Source organism: Cnephaeus nilssonii, assembly GCF_951640355.1.
Source record: "Cnephaeus nilssonii genome assembly, chromosome: 17".
Classification (NCBI taxonomy): domain Eukaryota; kingdom Metazoa; phylum Chordata; class Mammalia; order Chiroptera; family Vespertilionidae; genus Cnephaeus; species Cnephaeus nilssonii.
The window spans coordinates 34470854-34497340 of NC_137088.1; the positions used below are offsets into that span (position 1 = coordinate 34470854).

At 43.7% G+C, this 26487-nt stretch overlaps 1 protein-coding gene across 5 annotated transcripts in view; it reads right to left on the reverse strand.

The window, feature by feature from the left end:
• Nucleotides 1-26487, reverse strand: part of IFT122 (intraflagellar transport 122) — an 82287-nt gene that overhangs the window by 50062 nt on the left and 5738 nt on the right. For 4 of the 5 annotated variants that reach the window (XR_013814873.1, XR_013814874.1, XR_013814875.1 and 1 more), the window contains exons 2-9: nucleotides 18574-18640; nucleotides 16305-16389; nucleotides 10638-10716; nucleotides 8159-8235; nucleotides 5498-5564; nucleotides 4264-4410; nucleotides 3047-3223; nucleotides 1050-1125 (exon numbers count right to left, since the gene is read on the reverse strand). Coding sequence is in view for 2 of the 5 variants with exons in the window: in XM_079795373.1 (XP_079651499.1) it covers nucleotides 1050-1125; nucleotides 3047-3223; nucleotides 4264-4410; nucleotides 5498-5564; nucleotides 8159-8235; nucleotides 10638-10716; nucleotides 16305-16389; nucleotides 18574-18640 (775 nt within the window). In the remaining 3 variants the exon portion in view is untranslated. The remainder of the gene's footprint in view (nucleotides 1-1049; nucleotides 1126-3046; nucleotides 3224-4263; nucleotides 4411-5497; nucleotides 5565-8158; nucleotides 8236-10637; nucleotides 10717-16304; nucleotides 16390-18573; nucleotides 18641-26487) is intronic. The other variant, XM_079795374.1, reaches the window with a different exon arrangement.

Below are 26487 nucleotides of genomic sequence, written 5' to 3' on the forward strand. Positions count from 1 at the left end.
TCTCATTTGCTTGGCTGTGGTAGTAAGCCATCCCACCACCTTCACTCTAATCCTCAATGTCTCCAGTCTCCTAACAGATTTCCTACCACTAGGCTCTCTTTATTCTAATCCACCCTCCATAGAAATAAGGAATTCTCTGAAACAAGAATCTGACCAAGTCACTCCCTACCTAAATCTATGGCTCCGTAATACTCACAGAATACAATGTTCAAACTCCATATTCACACTACAATCTTGTCTCATCTTCCTTTCTAGCACCATCTTCTCTCCACAAATCTTAGGACCCAGTTACCCTGAACAACTCACTGTTCCCTGAGTTGTCATCTATTTTCATTTCTCCCTGCCTTTTCAGATGCTATTTTCTCTGCCTGAAACACCATTCCCAATGCCCTCTGCCTAGCAAACTCCTGCTTATCCTGCTCAAAGTCACCTCTACAAAATCTCCCATCTCCACCAAGCAGTGATGTCACCCTCGTTTGTGTCCCTATAGCTATCTATCTGTACAGCTCTCTATCATGCCATGTATCACTACACTGGGACTGTTGGCTATCAAGTACGTCCCCACCAGCCTGTGAACTCTGGCAGAGCAGAAGCATTAACTTACAAAGCTCAATGTCACCGGCTCCTAACACAGGTGAAGGGCTGGCCTAAATGGGTGCTTATAAATGTGGGTAGGATGGAGAAAGCAAATATAGAAAGCAGGGTCATGACCAAGACCAAGGCTTTACAGGCAGACCAATCTGGGTTTTGATCCCATGTGCCACCATTTACTAGCAGTGTGAAACCTCAGGCATAGTATTTGCTTCACTGCTCTGAGTCTTACCTACTCATTTCTAAAAAGTTGATAATCACAGGGCTTTATTAGACTTAAGTCAGATAAAGGATGAACAGCCTAGAGCACAGTGCCTGGTATCACAGCAAATAACTCAATAAATAGAAACAAACAACAAAAAGTTATAATTACTAATAATACAACCTCAGAAAGTGAAAAACTACTATAGGCATGACTGTAACTGCATCTCCCACTGGGTCTGTACAGAGCTGCATACCTGTTTTCCACTTAGTTGGTAGAAGGAAAGTTTCTGCCCCCAATCAGCTACAGCCAGGATGTCATTACGTTCCTCTCTAATCAACAGAAGACAAAAGAGGTTATGGGGGGCCGTGGTCTGCTGATGAGTTAGCCCTAAGGGTTTAACAAACAGGAAAAAGAAAGCCCTGGCCAACCTGTCAGATTGCCAAATGTTGTACAGCAGTACTGAGATTAAGTTGTAACATGGGCCAACCCATCAATCAGCCCAATAGGATGAGGGGTGGCAAGGCTCGATTCAACCTTCCTGAGATCTATTATTTCCCTAAATGCCCTACCATGAGCTTGTGGTACCAGTGAAGCTAAAACCCTCATTTCAAAGCTTCCTGTGGAGCAACAATAAGAAAGGGCAAGGCTGCAGACTCAAGAGTGCTTTATTCTTAGGTACACACAGTATAGGGAGATAGCAGAGAAATGTCTTTTGCAGTGGGAAGGCATGGATTGTCTGACTTTTTTAATAGACAGAGGAAACCTTGCTTGCTCTTCTTGAAGAGGGAAAATTAATACCTAAACTAGGTTCTCTCACAGTTGGGGTGAAATGGTGTCTGACTGGATATTATAAAAATAAAAGTAATGGGCTCTCTAACGATCAACAACTGTCTTTGAAACTGGGTCCCTATCAGGATCAGTGACTTGGGACCACGACTGTAGGACCAGCACGCAGGAGAAACTAAGGCTGGGGATCAGGCTACTTGGGAATCTAGTTTAAGAGTTTAATCCCTGCCTTTGAGGCCTGGCCTTAACCACCTAATGTTGCCTCCTCTTTGTTTATTAGGTCCAGTTTTCCTGAACCCAAACCCTTGTGGTCAACTGGCAGCACCATTAGATATGCAGGCCAGGAATGGTGCAACCTTATCTGAAAAACTCAGCCAAGAGTGCAAAGTGGCAAATACCATGGGCACTAATTCACAACTAAGGGGGGGAAAGACAAAGACCAAGAGCGATGTTAACAGGAAGGGACCTGCAGGTAAACTTTGTGTGACTGGCACTGAAGTCCAAACACAGTCTAGGAGGCCAGCTTGCAGTGAGCCCTCCTGGGCATGCCATATATGCCTATCAACTGGGTTCAAGCCCCATGAACCGAATTGGTGGTTTTCAACCTCTTTTTTTTCATTTCCCACCCCCCCTGGCAGTGGGTCTCTACCAAAACAAAATTCATGTTAAGTAATAAAAAGGATTACTCTGTTTGAAGCACAGATGGGACCAGAAGCCCACTTCTCCCTCCTTTCCTCAACCCCCCACCTCCCACCTCCTTCTTCCAAAGAACCACAGGTACCACAGAACAGTTTGGAAAGTTCCAAGCCAGACTATGTTTACCCAATCAGAAAATCCTGGCTATCCCAGCTTTTCCATTCCAGAAAGAAAGAATGCCTGGACAGCCAGGATTTGGGTCGTGAGGATTATGGGTAAGTTGAAGGCTTCTTCTCTGATATGTGCTCTAGGAAATGCAAGGTAAGGTATAGTGTAGGAATAGGCTAAGAAAGGTGTCCAATAATAGAGGAAGTATTAAATGAATTATGGTACATCCACACAGGGGCATACTATGCAGACATTCAAAATCATGTTTTCAAAGGACTTCTAATGTTACTAGAAAGAGTTCACTCTGTGATGTTAAGTGGAAAAATAGAAAGTAGGATGTGATTTAGTAAATTATATGAACACATTGAGGGGAAATACAATCAAATGCTAACAGTGGTTTCCTCAAAGGATAGGGTTTTACAGAAGAGTTGAACTTTTTCCTTTAGACTTTTCAGTATTTCCTGAAGTCTCTCAAAGGATGATTTTATAATCCACACACAAGTTTTAAAAGGGTGTGTTTCCCCCGTATTGGAGGAGCTTTCACCAACATCGACCTCAAACCCTCTTAGAAAAGAGTTTAGAGCAGCATCTGCCCCATCAGGTCTGCTCCGGGGTCTTGTCCCTTTCAAGGAGGGTTCTCACTCCTCGGGACACACTCACAAGTTGTCGTCCCTGAGACTGTCGTCCTCTTCCTCTGGCTCTTCCTCCTCTGCCTCACTACCCTGACTACTGTACACTGCTGACTTCAGAGTGGAAGGAATTTCCTGAAAATATCTGTTGACAATGACTTCCTCGGCATCCTCGTTCTCTCTGTTCATCCAGAAACTCTCCCATCGGCTGTAGACAATAAGTGGTTGTTCACAATCACAATGCCTAGAACTACACTAAAGCCATAATTTCAAAACCTGTCAAGGAGCCCCTGAACCCTGCCGGAAGAGGACAGCAACCAGGTACACTGGGCATCCTGCTTCTCATGAATTAAAAATGGTACCCTGAAGCCACAAAGTCATCTGTGGCCACAAAATCTAACAGCAGGAACTTGAGGGTAGGCTAATGGCCTTTGAAGGCATTAGACATGCATGGTACAGCTCTGGGCTGGACAAAATTATTCAGGAAGAAGAAGAATAATCTGGTGTAGAAAGGCAGTGAAATTACACAATCTTCTAAATCAAGTAGGCACCACCTGTAAAGTGACATTGGGCTGGTAAACAATTAAGTCCTTTAATTACCTTCAGAGGACTCTGTGAGAGATATTGGTGGTTTATTATTATAAGATTACATAAAGAGCATATAAAGGTATTAGCCCACCCTCAAAGTCACATTGGCATAGAAAGAAAAGTGTGTGTAAGGTTTGAGAAAGTAAATGCCAATTGTTTGTGGGACTATAGAATTTGGGGACACTTATAGACTTAATTAGGCTTTTTTGGGCAAGGGGAACAAAATGACTCATGAAAAAGCTATTTATTATTGGGTGGGCACATTTTCTGCCCAACTTGGAGAAAATAACTGAAAAAGAAAAAAGACCAAAATAAAGCCACAGCAAAGAGGTGAGCTATTAATTCATAAGAAAATGGCCCTCTGTGTCGTGTGTGTGTGTGTGTGTGTGTGTGTGTGTGTGTATGTGCGCGCACGCGCGCGCGCGCGCACACACACACACACACACACACTTTGAGATGGCCTAGATAGCTCATCTGCTTAGCTAAATTTCTGGGATTCATTCCAAAACACAAGATGGGCTCTTTAAAAATTTCATTCAAATGGAACAGGTTCCAAAACATATCAGTCAAGTGGGCTGAGAAGCCTCTGAATGCATGGAGAGCCCTTACGGGGAGAGAAAGAAACAGTGTGCTCTAGAAAGAGGAGAGCTGTAAGAGCACCTTGAAGGGTTCCAGCAGATGGACCATATCGGGGAGAGGGAGCCCCCAGGCCGCTCGATCTTCACTTTTTCCTCGCCATTTTTGTTCCGTAGGCTGATGATTCCATTGAACATTCCCAGAGCCAGGTACTGACCATCATTTGTCCAGCTGTTCACACAACCAGCAAAGGGCACAGGGAGAGGGAAAGGAACACACAGAAAGTAAAAACCAGTGAGGATGTGTGGGATGGGAATGGGGGGATGAGGTCAAATATGTAATACTTTAATCAATAAAGAAATTTAAAAAAAAATAAAAATAAAAAAACCAGTGAGGATGATGCCTTGGTTGATACAGAATCTGATGAGGCAGCAATGGTTAGGCTCATCTTCGTGATGATGTAAAAATTAGAGGACCAGACTTAAAATCCCATTTATTTCTGGGATCAACAGATAGATATGAAGACAGGAGCCCCTTTTTCTGAGTTCTCACAGCTCTCTGTCCAGTCCTCCATGACAGCCCTTAGCTTGTGCCTGCATTGCTGCTGGGTCAGCCTCCATTCCCCACTCACCATTTCAACACATTCCCACTTTAAGAACACATTAAGAACAAATCTATGTCTTGGTGTATTCTAGGCCTCTAGAACAGGTGCTTAACAGATGTTGAATGAAAGGAAGGCTACACTCAGAGCTGAACAACAAGAATAGCTACCATTTATAGTGTGTCTTCTCTATGCCAGGCTCTGTGCTGTACGCTTTTAGACTCTTTAGTTTGTGTGCATTTCACAACAGCCCTATCAAATCAGTATTTTTACCCAGTAATGTCAGATGAGGAACCCGAGGCTCCAGCTCAGAGAGATTTTGTAACTTTCCTAAGGTTACTGAGCCTGTCAGTCATCCATCTGGATATTAATCCAGGTCTAGCATCAAAGCCTATGCTTTCTCCGGTGTGCATGCCGCCTGGCAAGGACAATCTTGCATCTCCAGATAGTCTCCACTGAGGACAGCTGTAGGCTGAGGAGGTTTGTAACTAGATAACTGCATGAAAGCAATTTATAGTTTTCTTTTGCTTGATGGTCAAAGGCAGGTACAAGTCCTTCCTACCAAGAAGACCAGAAAAGAAGACAAGAGGAAATACAGGAGCCCAAACCAACTAGCTAACACAGACTTTCTCCACTATATGAATTTCCTGGATTTTGAGAGTCTGTGTAGACAAGAAGGGAACATAAAGTCTACCTTCAGAGCTGTCTCTAACTCACCTACAGCAGGTGATCTTGCTGCTGGATTTGTGCTTGGAGACAGACTTCTGTTCAGGAGACCACAAGCCTTCAATGAAAAATAATATTTAAAAGAGACAGATTGGTGGGTATATTACTCAGCAATAAAAGAGGAACAAAAAACTGATACACAGACAACTAAGAGGATCTCTGGAGCTTTATGGCCAATCTTTAAGCCAATTTTAAAAGGTCACACACTATATGATTCAACTTTATAAATTCTTGAAATGACAAAATTACATAGAAATGGAGAAGAGATTAATAGTTACCAGGTACCAGATGTTAGGGATAATAGGAAGTGTAGGGGAGTAGATGATGATAAGGAGTATCTTTATGGTGGTGAGAAACCCAGCTTCCTGGTTTTGATATTATATAACAGTTACATAAGATGTATCCATGGGGAAACTGGATGAAGAGTACATAAGACTTCTCCATTATCTTTGCAACTTACTATGAATCTATAATTATTTCCAAAAGAAAAAGGAAGATGGATTGGTGAATTTATAGCCAACTTTTCAGGGGTTTTACTCAGAGAAATGGCAACTTCAGTGTAAATAACTGTTACATTGCAACCAGAGTACAACTTAGCATTTTATTATATAGGAATGATGCTTTCTGGGGACCTCATTTCCACTCCCAGGCCTCACCCACATGAACATGACCCTATACAAGCTGTGTCTTGTCCATGGCACATTGGTTACCTTCGGCTTGCTCCCTCCTGCCCCAGATGCTCTGGCTTAGGGTCCCACAACAGGCAAATTCTACCCTTTGCCTGAGCCATATGGCATAACCAAGAAAGTAAATATAGTGTGAAAAAATATTTATATAGCAAGGTGCAACATCAAACAAATGATTTTTCCCCTTTCCCCTGATCCAGAATGCCTCCCAGACATTCCCAACTAGCATATTATCTGTGCTCCACTGAGCCTGCCCGGAAGTCCCCCCTCCTGGGCCTTCCTCAGCAGTGCTTACAGGACTCAAGTCCAATCCCTAGACCCACCACTTACTTGCTGGGTAACCAGTAACTGCTTGCTCTAAGCCCCAATTCTTTTTTCATCTTTGGAGTGAGAATGAGAATAATAACCTGACCTAAAGGGTTGTCATAGAGCTCAAATAGGAATTTTTTACCCTTAGCACAGTACCTAGTACACCACAAGCATTCAGTAAGTACTGTTATTACTCACTATTACATTTTTACAAATTCTACCTCCCCTCCTACCCAACTACAAATTCTTTGAGGGCAGGGATTCTATTTTGTTTTCTTACTCCCAAAAGTAAGCACATTGACCAGATCCTCACATGGAGAAAATGCTCTATTTTATTAATGAATAACAGTCTTTCGCCCTTTTATTTATACACTAGAGGCTTGGTGCACAAATTCCTGCACGGGTGGGGTCCCTTGGGGTGGCCTGTGGGAATCGGGTCCCAGCTTGCGCCCCCAGCCTCTCATCCCCACAGCCCCACTTGGCACCCCGCCTTGGCCTGGTGCCGCCCCCTCACTTGCTCCACTATCCCACCTGTGGGGCAGTCAATCGGAGCCGGGGACCCCCCTGCCCGGCTCCCTCAGCACCTGAAAGCCGGGCGGCGGCCCCGCCCCCCACCACCACCGCTGGTCACCATCTGCGGAGCAATCAGTGGGGCTCACACCTGCCTTGGCCTGGCACTACCCGCTCACCTGCTCCACCATCCCACCGTGGTCCCACTCTTGTCAGGGCCCATCAGGGCCAGCAGCACCTCCACTGCCGCTGCTGGTTACCCACCATGTTTCACACTGCCCCCTGGTGGTCAACGCACACCATTGCAAGCGGTTGAACTCCCGGTCAAACAACGGCCGGAGGGGACAATGTGCATATTAGGCTTTTATTATATAGGAAGATTCTCTCTTTTAAACCTCAGAACTTTTATCAGTGAGATAAATTGTAGAAACATGTTCATCTAGATAAGGAAAGTCAAACACTGACAGGAATTAAGACTCTGAGTTCTTGGTAATGGCTGATCTATTGTACCTACTATCTCTTAGCACAAAAAACAGAATTGATGAGCTGAAAGCCAGAAGTGACCTTGAGTAGAGATAACCTACAAGCCTCTTCTTACTTTCCCTCCCTGTCTCAATGGACACTATACTGACCCCTCCTCTGTGCCAGCACTATGCCAGTGCTGAGGCCAGGGTGAAATGCCTCAAAGCATTCAACCCCTCAGGGAGGACAGCTATAGCCACCACACCAGTAGCAATGGTGAGACACTGCGCAAGAAGCACAGTTAAAATGGTGAAGAATTTCACACATACACACATGTTGAAGGACACAAAGGTGGGGACAACTGAACTGTCTGTGAGGCATGGAGGCTTCCCAGGGGTGAAAACACCAAGTTATACCCGTGCTCTCCATTCTCCGTTTTCCTTCTCTGGGGCCTTTCTTGCTGTTTCTCAGATTTCTCACCAGACTCAGTGTCATCATTCACTCTCTTGGTTTCTACACAATTTAAAGAATAACTATTGTTTCCCCACCCTTGACCACCCCGCCAGCCAATTAAGGAAGAGAAACATCATAACTCTCTTGGGACAAAACCACCACCTTCTGGAGAGATTTCAGTATTTTCTGCTCAAATCTGCAGTTATTCCAGGACAAGGTATCAGGAACCTACCAAAATCATTAGAGGAACAAGATGCAAGTTGGTGGGTGGCAGGATTGTAGGAGACAGACTGGATAGAATCGTTGTGCCTGGGAAGTAAACAATTATAGATTATTATACAGCACACCGCAAATGCTTTGATGGCTACAACTGAAAATTGAAATGATGAACCCACAGTCTGACTACACATCACAAGCTCTTATGCAAGTGACCAACAAAAAAGCATAGGAATTAATTCTCCGCCTACATTGTCCCTCACCCCGTTTTTATTTCTTAAATATTACCCACTCATCAGCTTAAATGCCACCTCCACCAGGACTAGTGTGCTGGACACCTCTGCTTTGTGAGCTGATACAACAATGATGTAAAGCACTTAGTTTAGTGCCAGCTGCATAAGAAGTGCTTTGTTAATGGCTGTTAATCTCATTGTTTTGTGAAGGCCTGGAAATATAAGATAGATTTGCAGTGAAGATATTTCAAGCTAAGTCCAGCCGGCGTGGTTAAGTGTCAATCTACAAACCACTAGGTCACATTTTGATTCCCAGTTGGGGCATGTGCCGGGTTGCAGGCTTGATCCCCATTGATGTTTCTATCTCTCTCTCCCTCTCTGAAATCAATAAAAATATGTTAAAAAAAAAAAAAAAAAAAAAGCCCTAACCGGTTTGGCTCAGTGGCTAGAGCATTGGCCTGCAGACTGAAGGGTTCCGGGTTCGATTCCAGTAAAGGGCACATGCCCTAGTTGTGGGCTTGATCCCCAGTAGGGGGCGTGCAGGAGGCATCCAATCAATGATTCTCTCTCATTGATATTTCTATCTTTCTCTCCCTCTCCTTTCCTTTCTGAAATAAATAAAAAGATATTAAAAAGATATTTCAGGCTAAGATCTGAAAATATGGCAAATCCTTAGACAATAATGAAACCTAAGTGAGTCATGTACCACACATGGCATCTCAGCCCCAGTTTTACTCCTTACTTCCGGGTAACAGTTTACTCACAATTTCACTCATTCATTGGTTAATTCATTCAAAAGTTGTTTGGTGATTTGTACACCCATGTTCATAGAAGCATTATTCAAAATAGCCAAGAGGTAGAAGCAACCCAAGTGTCCACTGACAACATATAAATGGATAAAGAAAACTGGTCTATACATACACTAGAATATTATTCAGTCTTAAAAAGGAAGAGAATTCTGCTGGTGTGGCTCAGTTGGCTGAGTGTTGTCCTGGGCAAGAAATCTTGCTCGTTCAATTCCTGGTCAGAGAACATACCTGGGTTGCAGGTTGGAATCCGGTCAGGGCAAGTACAGAAGGCAAGTGATCAATATTTCTCTCTCATATCGACGTTCTTCTCTCTCTCCCTTCCTCTCTCTAAGCATGTGCTCCGGTGAGGATTTTAAAAAAAAGAAAGAGAATTTTGACACATGCTACGACATGTGTCAACCTTTAGGATATTATGCTAAGTTAAATAAACCAACCACAAAAGGATAAATACTGTATTATTCCACTTACATGAGGTCCCTAAAATAGTAAAATTCATAGAGAAAAGTAGAATGGTGGATGCTAAGGGCTGGGGAAAAGGAAGGGGAGTTGTTTAATGTGTATGGAGTTTTAGTTTTACAAAACGAAAAGAGTTCTAGAGATTGGTATAACATCATGTATATACTTAACACTACCGAACTGTACACTTAAAAATGGTTAAGAAAGCCCGGCTGGTGTGGCTCAGAGGTTGAGTGTAGGCCCATGAACCCGGAGGTGATAGTTTGATTCCTGGTCAGGACACATGCCCGGGTTTCAGGCTCGATCCCCAGTGGGGTATGTGCAGGAGATGGCCGATCAATGATTCTCTCATCATTGATGTTTCTATTTCTCTCTCCCTTCCTCTCTGAAATCAATAAAAAAAATATTTTTTAAATCATTTCTTGAGTACCTAATACATATATCAGGGACACAGAGTGAACAAAAACAGATGCATCAATCACAAGATAAATGTAAAACTACAACTGTGAGAAATGCCATCAAGGAACCTGACCAGGTCTAGAGGGGCAGGAAAGGTTTCACAGAAGAAACATCATTTGAATCTGAGAGCTTCAGGGTGAGTAGTGTTAACTAGGGGAACAAGAAAGACTATGAGCAGAGCCTCTGCAGTGAGATAAGCCTGGAGCATTCCAACCCCAAGTTTCTGGCTGTTGCCACTGGGTGGATGTGAGGCCATTCCCTGAGATGCAAGAGGAAAAGCTGGGACAGGGTAGAATCTGTGGTGTCAGATTCACTAAACTTAGCTATATGAAAACAAAGCCCAGTGCTGACCAAACTAGTAGTGCTCAAGAAATGTTCATTCACTTATCTTCCTATACCACCACATAACTCCGTAACTTCAAGTTTAATTGCAGAGAAAGAAGTTCTTCCTTATATCTTTTCTAAGGTGCTTTTGCTATAGTTGCTCAATAAGGTAAGAGTCAAAATAATAATACTGTACATCCAAATTGTTACTTACGTGTACTTCAAAATGCCTTCTAATTTTGACGTCCAGATAATAACGCTTTTGTCAGCTGATCCAGAAGCAAAGCGCTTGCCTAAAAGTATTTTTAAAAAGAAAATTCTCACATTTATTTTAAACCAACATTTCCCAGAATATTTCTTAGAAAACTGGTTCTTTTAAAGTCTCTAATAAGCCAAAACCGGTTTGGCTCAGTGGATAGAGCGTCGGCCTTCGGACTCAAGGGTCCCAGGTTCAATTCCGGTCAAGGGCATGTACCTTGGTTGCGGGCACATCCCCAGTAGGGGGTGTGCAAGAGGCAGCTGATCGATGTTTCTCTCTCATCGATGTTTCTAACTCTCTATCCCTCTCTCTTCCTCTCTGTAAAAAATCAATAAAATATATTTAAAAATAAATAAATAAATAAATAAATAAAGTCTCTAATAAGTGCCAGCTGCTTCTCTACTCCTTCTTCTTATCAGTACTGGGCAGCAGTACTTTGGAGTCAGGAAGTTTGGGTTCAGATCCTGGTCTGTCTGGCACCGAGTAAACAAAGATGTAATGAGAGTCTACTATCTTCTAGGAATCATGTTCTGTGCTAAGGATCAAGTAGTGATTAAAGCACACATAATCGCTACCTTCACAGAGTAGTGGGAAAAGCAAGCATTAAATTAATCCAATACAACTACAATATGGTAACAAAAGAAATATGAAAGAGAATAACTTGGGGTACCTAATTTAAATGAGGGAAGGCTTCTCTGAGGATGAGATCCTTCAGTTGAGACCTAAAGGTTGAGCAAACCTTAGCCAGGTGCAAAGAGAGGAGAAAGCGCCACCCACATATATAGAACAGATGGGCAAAGATGAGGAAGGAAAAGCCTGGCATGTCTAAGGGGCTGAAAGACAGCCAGCATGAACTCCAAGGGCAAGGGGTAAGGAGGATAGGGGAGGGATCTCTAGGAGCTTCAGGGCCACAATTGAGATCTTTCTCTTTATCCCAAAGAAAGGCTTTAAGCAAAAGAGTGACAGATGAGATTTTCATTTTCACACTACTGGACTTTACAAAAGAATGGATTGGAGAAAGGCAACATATAACAAGTAATTACTTATTAATTACATTGCTACAAGTTTGCGAGTGCTTAGAAGTGGAGCAGGGCATCATGGCAGCAAACAACAGGGAGCCTTCACCTACTCCAGTGAAAGATGATTAAGAGGTAAGCACAGGCTAGATTCTGTACACCTAGTTAAGGATGCTTAGACTTATTCTTAGGGCAACTGGAAGTTGATCTTGGCAAAGTCACTGTTCTCTGAGCCTCAATGTCCTCATCTGAAACATAAGGGATAATCATATCTTCTTCAGAGATTCTCTGTGGGGGTCAACTCAGATAATATCTGTAAAGCACCTTTCACAGTAGCTGAAACAGTAGATATTAGGGTGAGCCGTATGACATTGCTGCAAATACTAAATAACAGAAGCTGCTTTCATATGTGATTACTTCTGTCACTCCTCTCCCAGGTGATGAAGAGTATGGACTACAGGCTCAGAGTCTGAGCTGGAATTTTCAGTGATGTCACTTATCAGTTACACACCTTTGTATTATGGTTGTTCATGAAATACTTAATAAAACTTAAGAGAACCCATGGCCAGTGTTTCCCAGTGATTAGAGCGTCGGCCCATACACCAAAGGGTTGTGGGTTTGATTCCCAGTCAAGGACACATACTTGGGTTGTAGGTTGAATCCCTGGCCCCGGTCAGGAGGTGTGCTGGAAACAACCAATCGATGTGTCTCTCTCACATCAATGTTTCTCTCCCCCCCCCTCCCTGCCCCCCACCGCTTCCCTGCCTTCCACTCTCTCTAAAAATCAATGAAAAAATATCTTTGGGTGAGGGTTAACAACAACAACAAACTTAAGTGAGAGCGTTGGCCTGCAGACTAAAGGGTCCCGGGTTCGATTCCGGGCAAAGGCACATGCCTGAATTGCAGGCTTGATCCCATTGTGGGGCGTGCAGGAGGCAGCCGATCAATGATTCTCTCTCATCATTGATGTTTCTACTGGTATCTCTCTCTCCCTCTCCCTTCCTCTCCGAAATCAATAAAGACATATATTTAAAAAAAAAAAAAAAAACTTAAGTGAAAAATCAGAAACAAGCAGATTTAAAGAGCAAAACCATGATTCGGGGTATCTCCATTTCCAGGGCAAAGGGAAAAAGACCAGTTGAGAGAAATTAAAAGACTTCTTAATCACTGTATAAGTGTCATGAAGAGGCAGCATGATATACCAGAAAGAACAAGGGCTCTGCAGTTGGAAGACCTGGGTCGGGCACAGCTCTGCCCACTACCTGTAATCGTTCCAAGCCTGTTTTCTCATCTGTGAGAGGAGCTGAGAATCCCTTTCCTGACTGTTTCAGAGGACTATTGGGAGGATCAAATGCGATAATGTGTGTGATGGGACTCTGCAAAGTGCTGACAAATGCCACTGATGACAGATCATACTCTGAAATCATCAAGGGCCTTAATGGTGTTGCAGGCCCAAGAGCCCCAAGGCTTATAAACTCCAGAGGCGCCACAGGTCTCCTAACGGTATTACTCTGAACTTGAACTCAAAGACACATAAAAAAACATGACTGCCATGGCATAGCACACTTAACTAAAAGGCAAGAAATTAGTGTTTTCTTTGCCACTAACACTTGTTGCATGACCTTAGCAAGTGACTTGACTTCTCTAGGTTTTTATGTAGGTCTAAAATTAGGAGATTGAGCCTGGCTAGCGTAGCTCAGTGGTTGAGTGTCGACCTATGAACCAGAAGGTCATGGTTCAATTCCCAGTCAGAGCACATGCCCAGGTTGCAGGCTCTATCCCCAGTAGGGGGTGTGGTGGAGGCAGACAATCAATTCTTTCTTATCACTGATGTTTCTATCTCTCTCTACCTCATCCTTCCTCTCTGAAATCAATAAAAATATATAAAATAAAATAAAATAAAATAAAATGAGGAGATTGGGCTAGATCAGATTAAAGTTGTATGCACAAAATTGTATGTATATATAAAGTATGTGCATTTTCTAGAAAGGGGTCTATAGCTTTTATTTGGATCCTCAGAGAGGTCAATCAAAAGAAGTTAAAAGCCTGGAGCCTGAATGATCTCAAAGATTTGTTCAAACACTATAACACTCTGATTCTGTGGCTTCTCAGCAGTGGTCACAGAATGCTATCTTCCATATTATATTCATTTGACACATGTGAAAATTGAGAATCAGAGAGATTCAATAATCATCTCAAACCCAGAGCTTTTGGGGTTGGAATGTGAAGCCATCTCATTCCAAAACCTGTGTTCTTTCTACTAATCCCATGTTGTGGGTAGCATGGATTTATTTTTAACTCTCAAAATCAATTTCATGTACCCATTCTCTGACCACCACCTCTCTTTCTCACCCAACCTGGTACCCCAACTCCAATAATCTTTCAACCCCACCAGAACCTACCACCTCTCTACTGTCCCTCACCCCTTGCAGTCCTCTCACCCCTCATTACTCAGCTGAGGTCAATATATATAATCACTCCTCTTCATACATCTTCCATTCCTTCACCCTCTTACTTTATTTTCAGAGATGCTTATAAATCCACTATTCAGTTAAATCCAATTCTCCACCACCTTCACCCTTGCATCTATGCAGCTCATAGTGGTGGAGAAAAAGACAATCAAACCAACTGATCTCACTTTCAAGTCATGATCACCAGCTTCATGTCACTGGGGGCCTTTCCTGTCACTGGGGGTGGCTCACCCTACCTCCTGGGTCCATTTTACATTTTTTCCTTTCTCCTTAACTCTCTCACACCTCCTTTCCTCACTCTCAGTTGATGTTGCTTCCTATTTCACTGAAAGAATGGAAGAGAATTTCCATTAGAAACCTACCACCACATGCCTCTCCCTGCCAGCATCTGCAGTGACATCCTCTACCTTCCACCATGCTCCATCTAACCCATCTTCTCTTGCCCACTGGATGCTCTGTCCTGGCAATGCCCTCTCCTCTCTCTTGTAGCACCAACTTTTCTCAAGTTCAACATGTCCAAAACCGAACTCCTGATCTCCCACTGTACGTTTCTCTACCTGCAGCCTTCCCTATCTTAGTGGAGGGCAACGCCATCCTTCCAGTCTCTCGGGTCAAAAACCTTGAAATCAGCCCTGGCCAGTGTGGCTCCCTTGGTTGGGCATTGTCCCGTGCACCAAAAGGTTGTGGTTTGATTCATGGTCAGGGCATATGGGTTTGTGGGCTTGATCCCAGAAGGGGGCGTGCAGGAGGCAGCTGATTGATATTATACTGTTACACTCTCACATTGATGTTTCTCTCTTCTCTATTCCTCTCTCTCTAAAAATCAATAAATTATTATTTTAAAACAAATGAACAAACAAAACAAAAAACCATGAAGTCCCCCTTGACTCCTTTCCTCATACCCCACATCTGAAGGCAATCCTATTGGCTCCACCTTCAAACTATATCCAGAATCTGACCACTTCTTCTCACCACTTCCTCTGCTCCCAGAGGTCTGAACCCCCATCACCAGTGTTATAAAACTTGCCTGGATAATGCTTCCTCACGCTCATCTCCCTGCCCCAACCCTCTCTCCTTGCAGGCTGTTTCAGCAACTAGAGAGATCTTTCTAAAATACAAGTCAGATCATATCTCTCCTCTGCTCAGAACTCTTAAATCGTTTCCTATTTTCACTGAGCATCAAAGCCAAAGTACTTATGACAGCCAACATGATCTGGCCACCCAGTGTCAGTTACCTTTCTACCCTCATTCCCTACTGCTCCGCCTGATTCTCACTGCCTCAGCCCCTGAAAGGCACACTCCCACCTGAGAGCCTTTACAATGGCTCTACCCTCTGCAAGGAACTCTCTTCCTTCTCCCAGATGCCCACCATCAGAATCTCACTGCCTCCCCACCTTCAAGTCTTTGCTCACCTGTGCCTGACTCAGTAAGTCTACCTCACTACCCTATTCAATACTATACTCAATCACTGTCCCACCCACCACTTTCAATCCCCTTATTCTGACCTACTTTTTCTTCTTCCTTAACACTTATCTTCCAGCACACTATTTAATTTACTTATGTTTATTATATATCATCCCTCATACTCCCCCTTCTTCCTTCCCCTCCCCCATAAGTATAAACCCCATAAGGGCAGGGGCCTTTGTCTGTTTTGTTCTCTTAAGTATCTCAAGCAGCTAGAACAGTAGCTAGCTGTTGAGGGCTGCACATAGCTAGCCCTCAATAAAACTCGTTGAATAGAATGATTGAAATGAAGTCTATGAGACTTAACTATCTTCTGAAACTGCAAGCTGTACTTCAGCTTACTAAAAAGAATTAAAGAGTGACTAAGGAGCCCTAGCTGGTTTGGCTCAGTGGATAGAGCGTCAGCCTGCAGACTGAAAGGTCCCAGGTTCGATTCCGGCCAAGGGCACAAGCCCGGGTTGCGGGCTCGATCCCCAGTGGGGGGTGTGCGGGAGGCATCCGATCAGTGATTCTCTCTCATCATTGATGTTTCTATCTTTCTCTCCCTCTCCCTTCCTCTCTGAAATCAATCAATAAATATATTTAAAAAAAAAAAAAAAAGAGTGACTAAGGAGAAAAATGAAAAGCTATGAGACCATTACAGAGCCTATAAACCAAGAGCAGCCTCTTACCATCCTTCGCATATGCCACACAGTACACAGTATCTTTGTGTCCCTTTAGGGACTGAAGTAAGGTGCCATCAGAGGTGTCATAAACCTGGCAAAAAAAGGGACAAAAGTACACATTATCCACATGGCATTCATTAGTTAGAATTCCTACAGGCTGCTGCTGCTATTTTTGTTTTTATAATGTGGACTAAAGGGGCCACATGCTAACCTGACAAGCTCAGGGAAGGCCTGCATGGCAGTCTTGCAAACTCAAAGACCTAAAGTAACCACAAAGGATGGTTTGAAATTAAACTTTAACTAAAAGTAGTTATGGTGGGCAGTCACCTCCTAGGCCGGTATCTTCACTGACATGGTCAACTTTTTCCTTAACTGAGCCTATCTGTCTTTTTGAATCTATAACATCCTTGAAATGTCTGGGTAACTTGTAATTTCCCTTTTTCCGGACTCCTTGGGGTACAACCTAATGTGCCTGGGTGCCAGGACAGATACCACAAATTCCTTCATTGTTATTGTTATGTTAATTGTTGACTGTTAACTATCCTGCACCTACCTAAGTATGTGTCTATCATTTTATTTTTTATCCAATCCCAGGGTCCCCCCCTCTTTGCTTTCTCCTGCCTCTCTAATCTATCACCAATGGATTTCATGTAACCCCCACCTATGTCCCTTCCTTTGATTTGCAATGTATAAAAATTGATGAGAGCCAAAACCAATTTGGCTCAGCGGATAGAGCGTGGGCCTGCGAACTGAAGGGTCCCAGGTTTGATTCTGGTCAGGGGCATGTACCTTGGTTGCGGGCACATCCCCAGTAGGGGGTGTGCAGGAGGCAGCTGATCGATGTTTCTCTCTCATCGATGTTTCTAACTCTCTATCCCTCTCCCTTCCTCTCTGTAAAAAATCAATAAAATATATTTTTTTAAAATTGATGAGAAACCACCTTTCTCTGGAGCATTATCCCAATCTGTTGAGATACTGCTTCCCAGGCAATTGTCGACAGTTTGGCTCAAATAAACTCATAAAAATTCTTTACAGGTTTGAATGTTTTTACGTTAACAATAACAAAACATTCTTCAATATTCTAAATGTGTATCAAGTAAAAATTGCACTGAGAAACCAGAAAGAATGTGACTTAATACTGGGAAACCCAAGAAGTAGAGGTCCTGATTCTATGCATTTTATCACCAGGAACATACTGTTAATCCTCAAGAAACAAAAATTTACTCTATGGAATTTCTCCACAAACTTCACTCATTCTTATGTGAATTGAATATATTACCAATCAAACTAGACCCTCTCAAATAAAGCCAGCACATAGAAAGAACCACCCACAACATGATTAAATCTTGGAGGATGTTTCATATTTGCTACCAAGAATTTGAAAGTCACAGACCTGAACTCTGGGTTTGCATATCACAGGGAGTGTCATAAAATTCAGTTGTAATGTGGATTTAGGATATTTTACAGCTGTGTAAGATCTATTAATATGTGGAGATTTAAAAAATGCATCGGAGAAACCAAGGCAAACCCCTCCAAAAACAATTAGTGTTGGAGAAAATAAACTACGGGGGGGAAAAAAACCTAAGAGGATTTAGACTGTTTACCCTGAGAAAAGAAGTCTGCAGAACAATTTAACCATGACTTTAAGATTATGTAGCTACCATAAAAGAATGGAGATCAGTCAGTCTGCATATTTAGAGACAACAGAGCAAGAGGAAGTTGACTTATGCAGAAGGAAGGAGACATCATACAAAGGTTCTTAGGTCAAACATAAAAAGTTCTCTGAAAATTACTTTTATACACTGGGATAGATTCCAGAGGGGGCTTATATTCTTTGAAAATATGAAAAATAGCTCAACATCCATATGGAGTTGTTTAGGTAGGCCAATGCCTAAAAGTTGGGGTCAGACTATCTGGCTTCTCACAGAGGGAGTCCCTTCAATCCTGTTGCTTGAATTTTTCAGGGGGACAAAATGTGAACTGACACCAGCCCAATTTCAAAGGCATTTTGATTAATTGTTTTCAACCTTCCATGGATGTCTCAAAGTAAAAAAGGAAAGATTAATGACTCCAAAGGAGGTATTGTTCACAAGTTCCTATCTGATAGACAGTTTACTTACCTGTTTCAAATAGCCCATTTCCTTCCCTATTAAAAAGTAATGACTGGTTTTTCTGCCCGTGCCTTTTTTATCTCAAAAAAGGCGAGGTCTGTCAAATTTCAGGGTACTTACAAGAAGGAAAGGGGGGGAAAAAGGAAACCCAGACAAAATCCTACCAGTAATCTGTTTCCTGCAGCCAAAATCAGTTGGGTTCCATCAGGCTTAAATGCGAGGTCATATATACTAAACAGGAGAAAAGACAAGACAAAAGGACAATTAGGAACCAAAATGATGAAGTCTGCTAGTGGCCAGGAAAGCAAACTTTATTTTATAACTGCCCTGACTGATATGGCTCCTCCGCTTGGTTGGGCAATGTCCTATGCACTGAAAGATTGCTGGTTCAATTCCCAGTCAGGGCACATGCCTGAGTTTTGGGCTCAATTCCAGGTGGGGGGCATGCAGGAGGCAGCCGATGGATGTTCTGCTCTCAATGGATGTTTCCCTCTGCCTCTTCCTCTCCCTTCCTCTTTCTCTAAAAAGCAATTTAAAAAAAAATTTTTTTAAAATACCATAACTATTTCCAATTAATCAGACACTGAATGCCTCTGCTAGGCACTAACAGATACAAGATGCATAAAACATAATCCCTCTCTGCCTTTAAAGAAATTACCATCCAGTGGGAAGGGGTGACTCAGACACATTCACAAAGAACTACTACATGTCATCAATTCTAAAGCATACATTTCCACATCTTAACATCTCTGAAGTTGGAATGTGTCTTATAACTGACTAGAGGCCGGGTGCATGGATTCATGCATGGGTGAAAACAGCCCGATCCCCACAGGCCAGGCCAAGGGACCCCACCATTGCACAAATCCGTGCACCGGGCCTCTAGTATGCATATAAGATCTTTGGTTAATCTCTTCCTGCCCTTCCTCCTCCCCGCTTCCCTCTAAGATTCATCAGCCTGTTCCATGCTTCCATGCCTGTATGTTGAGCGTCTGTCTGCCCCCGGTGGCCATTGCGCATCATAGCTACCAGTTGAACGGTCAAACAGTCAGATGGTCGCTTAGGCTTTTATATGTATAGACTAGAGGCCCGGTGCACGAAATTCGTGCACGGGGGCGAGGGAGGGGGAGGTGTCCCTCAGCCCAGCCTACACCCTCTCCAATCTGGGACCCCAGTGGGATCGGGCCTAAATGGGCAGTCGGACATCCCTCTCACAATCCAGGACTGCTGGCTCCCAACTGCTCGCCTGCCTGCCTTCCTGATTTCCCCTAACCCAGTGATGGCGAACCTATGACACGCGTGTCAGCACTGACACGCATAGCCATTTCTGATGACATGCAGCCGCATGCCGAGGATGAAACATTTGCTGCTCCTGAGGATGAAACATTTGCGACTAGAGTCTTGGAGTTAGTTTTTTCCTCAAAGTGACACACTACCCGAGTTATGCTCAGTTTTTTGGCAAAGTTTGACACACCAAGCTCAAAAGGTTGCCCATCACTGCCCTAACCACTTCTGCCTGCCATCCTGATCACCCCCTAATCACTCCAATGCCAGCCTGATTGATGTCTAACTGCTCCCCTGCCAGCCTGTTTGCCCCCAACTTCCCTCCTCTGCCAGCCTAGTCACCCCTAACTGCCCTCCCCTGCAGGCTTGATCGCCTCCAACTGCCCTCCCTTGCAGGCCTGGTGCCTCCCAACTGCCCTCCCCTGCTGGCCATCTTGTGGTGGCCATCTTGTGTCCACATGGGGGCAGGATCTTTGACCACATGGGGGCATCCATATTGTGTGTTGGAGTGATGGTCAATCTGCATATTACTCTTTTATTAGATAGGATAGAGGCCTGGTGCATGGGTGGGGGCCAGCTAGTTTGCCCTGAAGGGTGTCCTGGATCAGGGTGGGGGTTCCCTTGGGGCATGGGGCGGCCTGAGAGAGGGGCCTGTGGTGGTTTGCAGGCCAACCACGCCCCCTGGCAACCCAAGCGGAGGCCCTGGTATCTGGAATTTATTTACCTTGTACAATTGAAACTTTGTAGCCTGGAGTGGAGCCAAGCCTCCTGCTCGCTCCGTGGCCGGCAGCCGTTTCTGTTGGGGTTTGTGTATATCTTCTATAATTGAAACTTTGTAGCCTTAAGCAGAGGGCTGGGCCAGCCAGGGTATGCGGAAAGCGGGGGGCAACCCTAGCCTCCTGCTCTTTCCAGCTCCGTGGCTGCCGCCATTTCTGTTTGGATTTGTTTACCTTCTATAATTGAAACTTTGTAGCCTTGAGTGGAGGCTTAGGCCAGGAAGGGCAGGCACAAAGCTTGGATTCATCCGTTGCCTGGGAAACCCAAGCCTCCCTCCTGCTCTCTGTGGCTGAGCCATCTTGGTTGGGTTTATTTGCATACTCGCTCTGATTGGCTGGTGGGCATGGCTTGTGCGTGTAGCAGAGTGATGGTTAATTTGCATATTACTCTTTTATTCGGTAGGATGTTGTGTCAGTTTAACTGGCAGCATTTTTTGGTTTTTTTTTTAGTGGTAAGTAAAATAATGGTATTTTAAAATCAATGACCTCTTAGATTAGATGAAATTCAGAGTAATACTGTGATAAAGGCTTTAGGAGAAATAAACCCATGCCTTTATAGCCAATTAATATTTGGCAAAGGAGGCAAGAACATAAAATGGGATAAAGACAGTCTTCAATAAATAGTGTTGGGGAAAATGAACAGATGCATACAAAAAAAAAAATGAAACTAGACCATCTTCTTACACCATACACAAGAATAAACTCAAAATGGTTTAAAGATTTAAATGTAAGACTAGAAACCATAAAAATCCTAGAAGAAAACATAGGCAGTAAAATCTCATAGCAATATTTTTTCTGATATATTGTGCCTCAGGCAAGAGAAAAAAAAGAAAAATAAACAAATGGGACTACATCACACTAAAAGTTATTGCACAGCAAAGGAAACCATCCTCAAATGAAAAGAAAATCCACTAAATGGAAGAACATATTCGCCAATGATACATCTGATAAGTGATTAATATCCAAAATATACAAAGAACTTATACAACTCAACACCAAAAAAACAAACAATCCAATTAAAAAATGGGCGAAGGACCTGAATTGACTCTTCTCCAAAGGAGACATACAGATAGCCAATAGACATATGAAAAGACTAGAGGCCCAATTAACAAAATTCATGCAAAGGGCTCGGCCCTCGCAACCCCGGTTGCCTCTCGGCCCCGCGGCCCCGCCCCCCACCCACTGGTTGTTCTGGAAGGTCGTTCAGCCATCTGGTCTAATTAGCATATTAGCTCTTTATTATATAGGACTAGAAGCCCGGTGCATGAAATTCATGCACGGCGGGGGGTTGTCCCTCAGCCCAGCCTGTACCCTCTCCAATCTGGGACTCCTGGAGGGATGTCCGACTGCCCTCTCACAATCCAGAACTGCTGGCTCCCAACTGCTTGCCTGCCTGCCTTCCTGATTGCCCCTAACCGCTTCTGCCTGCCAGCCTGATCACCCCCTAACCACTCCCCTGCCAGCCTGGTTGATGCTTAACTGCTCCCCTGCCAGCCTGTTTGCCCCCAACTTCCCTCCTCTGCCAGCCTGGTCACCCCTAACTGCCCTCTCCTGCAGGGTTGATTACCTCCAACTGCCCTCCCTTGCAAGCCTGGTCCCTCTCAACTGCCCTCCCTTGCAGGCCTGGTCCCTCACAACTGCCCTCCCTTGCAGGCCGGGTGCCTCCCAACTGCCCTCTCCTGCTGGCCATCTTGTGGTGGCCATCTTGTGTCCACATGGGGGCAGGATCTTTGACCACATGGGGGCAGCTATATTGTGTGTTGCAGTGATGATCAATCTGTATATTATTCTTTTATTAGATAGGATAGAGGCCTGGTACAGGGTTGGGGGCCAGCTGGTTTGCCCTGAAGGGTGTCACAGATAAGGGTGAGGGTTCCCTTGGGGTGTGGGGCGGACTGAGCGAGGGGCCTGTGGTGGTTTGCAGGCTGGCCACGCCCCCTGGCAACCCAAGGGGAGGTCCGGTATCTGGAATTTATTTTCCTTCTACAATTGAAACTTTGTAGCCTGGAGCGGAGCCAAGCCTGGGGCTCCAGCAGGCATTTCTGTGGCAGTTAATTCACCTTCTACAATTGAAACTTTGTTGCCTTAAGCGGGTGAGCCCGGCCAGGGTGTGCGGAAAGCTTTGCTTCCCCTGTTGCCGCCGGCAACCCTGGCCTGCTCTCTCAAGCTCCATTCTGCCGCCATTTGTTTGAATTTGTTTACCTTCTATAATTGAAACTTTGTAGCTTGAGTGGAGGCTTAGGCCTGCAACGGCTATGGAAAGCTTGGCTTCCTCTGTTACCTGGGAAACCTTGCTCTCTGTGGCTGTAGCCATCTTGGATTGGGGTTAATTTGCATACTCGCCCTGATTGGCTGGTGGGTGTGGCTTGGCTGGTGGGCGTGGCTTATGTAGCAGAGTGATGGTTAATTTGCATATTACCATTTTATTAGAGAGGATGGTCAATGTCACTGTCCATCAGAGAAATGCAAATTAAAACCACAATGAGATATCACCTCACACATGTCAGAATGTCTATAATCAATAAATCAACAAACAATAAGTATTGGTGAGGATGTGGAGAAAAGAGAACCCTCACGCACTTTTGGTGGGAATGCAGGTTGGTGCAACCACTGTGAAAAGCAGTATGGAGTTTCCTCAAAAAATTAAAAATGAAACTGCCTTATGACCCAGCGATTCCATTTCTGGGAATATATCCAAAGAAACCAGAAACACTATATGCACCCCTATGTTCATTGCAGTGCTATTTACTATAGCCAAGATTTGGAAGCAGCCCAAGTGCCCATCAGTAGATGAGTGGATTAAAAAGCTATGGTACATTTGCACAATGGAATACTACTTAGTCGTAAAAAAAGAAGGAAATTTTAACTTTTGCAACAGCATGGATGGACCTGGAGATTACTATGCTAAGTGAAATAAGCCAGTCAGAGAAAGACAAATATCATGATTTCACTTATATGTGGAATCTAAGGAACAAAATAAACAAACAAAATAGAAACAGACTCATAAATACAAAGAACAGACTGACAGCTGTCAGAGCAGAGGGGAGTTGAGGGTCTGGGTGAAATAGGTGAAGGGATTAAGCAAAAAAAAAAAACAAAACAAAAAAAAAACAACACCAAAACTCATATACACAGACAATAATATGGTGATTACCAGAGTGAAAGGAGGGTGGGGGCAGGTAGGAGAGGGTAAAGGGGGGATAAATGGTGATGGAAGTAGACTTGACTTTGGATAGTGAACACACAATATACAGATGATGTATTATAGAGCTGTACACTTGAACCCTATATAATTTTATTAACCAGTGTCACTCCAATAAATTCAACAACAAAAAACTTTAAAGTATTTAGGAGATACATTAGAACATATACTATAGGATTTAGAGGGGGAAGGCACAGTATTCTGATTTGGAAAGAGGATCAGGAAAAGCTTCATGAAGAAAACTATTTTAAAAAGGTAGGGTTTTTGAGACACACAGAGATTGGGTAGGTGCAGCATTTCAGGCAGAGAACAAAAACAAAGACGTGAAGGGGGCATATTAAGTAATCAAATTTGACTGAAACACTTGGCTATGTGCAAGGCAGTAGGGAGAGAAGACTAGAAAAATAGGCAGGAGCCATATTACAAAGATTCTTGAATGCCCCAGAGCAGTGGTTCTCAACCTTTCTAATGCCGCGACCCTTTAATACAGTTCCTCATGTTGTGGTGACCCCCAACCATAAAATTATTTTCATTGCTACTTCCTAACTGTATTTTGCTACTGTTACGAATCATAATGTAAATATCTGTGTTTTCCGATGGTCTTAGGCTCTACAGCAGCAGTTCTCAACCTGTGGGTCACGAGCCTAAGACCATCGGAAAACACAGATATTTACATTACGATTCGTAACAGTAGCAAAATTACAGTTATGAAGTAGCAACGAAAATAATTTTATGGTTGTGGGTCACCACAACATGAGGAACTGTATTAAAGGGTCGTGGCATTAGAAAGGTTGAGAACCACTGCCTCAGAGGATTTCATTGGTTCAGATGACTGCCAAGACAGCCTATTATAAAAGTTTAACATGAGATAAATTTACCTGGTACCTGTCAGTAATCTAAAAATATACACCCCTGGTAGCAGTACTTGGAACATTTGCCACAGAGAGACCCTATGCTGAGCTCTTCAAACGTTTTATTTTATTTCATTCTCACAACAATTTTCTGAGGTAGGAATTATCACTTGATTTTCCAGTTGAGGACACCAGGGCTCAGAGAAGTCAAGTACCTCCCACAACATCACAGGATCAGCAAGTGAAAGGGCCAGGATTTCAACTCAGGTCTGACTCTAGAGTCTGTGCTATATACTGCCTGCCTTTCACTCTCTCGATATATTGTCAAGTATGACAAATCTCTATTACCCTTAATGTTTTAATAATGACAGTGGCTAACATTTATTGAGCACATTTATTTATTAAGTATAATTTAAATCCTTTACATGTATTAACTAAACTTAATCCTCACAACCTTACACCTATTTTGCAGATGAGAAAATTAAGACACAGAGAAGTTAAATAATCTGTCCAAAAATAAATTGTTACTGATTGGAGGTGGAGCCAGAATTCAAATCTAGGCAGTCTGGCTCCAAAGCCCAGGTTGTAACCATTATGCTTTGTGGCATTCATTATCATTTTATTAGCATATGCCATAGCTGAAAAAATAATTAGCAAAGGGGTTTCCATGCTTCATCACAGATTTTTTAAAAAGGCATTATCTCAGTGCATTTACATGTAGAATTCACAAAGTATTAATAAAGGCTCTGTAGACTGCAGAAGCTTCTTTTTTTCTTTTTTTAATTTTTTTAATTGATTTTAGAGAAAGGAAGGGTGAGAGGGAGAGAGAGATCAATTTGTTGTTCCACTTATCTATGCATTCATTGGTTGCTTCTTGTATGTGCCCTGACTGGGGATCAAACCCACAACCTTGGTGTATTGGGACAACGCTTTAACCAACTGAGTTATCCAGCCAGGGCCTGCAGAAGCTTCTTAAAGGAAAAATAATTCTTCACATATATTCAACAGTTAAGAGCTATTAAAGAGTGTAAACCACCCTAACCGGTTTGGCTCAGTGGATAGAGCGTCAGTCTGTGGACTCAAGGGTCCCAGGTTCAATTCCGGTCAAGGGCATGTACCTTGGTTGCAGGCACATCCCCAGTAGGGGGCATGCAGGATGCAGCTGATTGATGTTTCTTTCTCATTGATGTTTCTAACTCTCTCTCCCTCTCCCTTCCTCTCTGTAAAAAATCAATAAAATATATATATATATTTTTTAAAAGAGTGTAAACTTATGTTACCTCATTTGATCCTATGATAACACTAGAGGCCCGGTGCATGAAGTTCGTGCATGGGTAGGGTCCCTAGGCCTGGCCAGTGATCAGGGCCAATCAGGTTCCCCGCCTCCTCCTTCCCTCGCTGCCCACATCCGCTGCCACCCATCCCAGGTTCCCTGTCCCAGCCCAGGGACCCGGCCCCAATCAGGTGTCTGCCGCCTGGTGGTCAGTGCACATCATAAGCAACTGTCGTTCCAGTCATTCCACCATAACGGTCATTTAGGCTTTTATATATATAGACTAGTGGCCCGGTGCACAAAAAAAGAGAATTAATTAGAGGAAATATTTTAATATTGCTATTTGCCCTTTCTCTATAATAAAAGTGTCAGAGATGAAAGAAAATTAGTAAAATGTATATGAAAATCTCCCTCCTGTCAGACTCTGGGGTGCGCCGTGGGACCTAGAGTTAATTCCCTGCCCACCACCCGCACACACTTTAAAAATTCAGGAGACCCAGACCCGGCCGGCCCCACCTGCATTGGGTGAGACCCAGATGGGGCCAGCCTCACCCCTGTCAAGCCCCTCCAGGCGAGGGGGACAGCCTCAGGTCCCCCAGCCTGGTGCCAGGTGGAGGGGCGCAGCCCCAGGTCTCCTGGCCAGGCACCGGGATGGGGGGCACGGCTTGAGGTCCCCGTTAAGCCCCGTGGGGCAG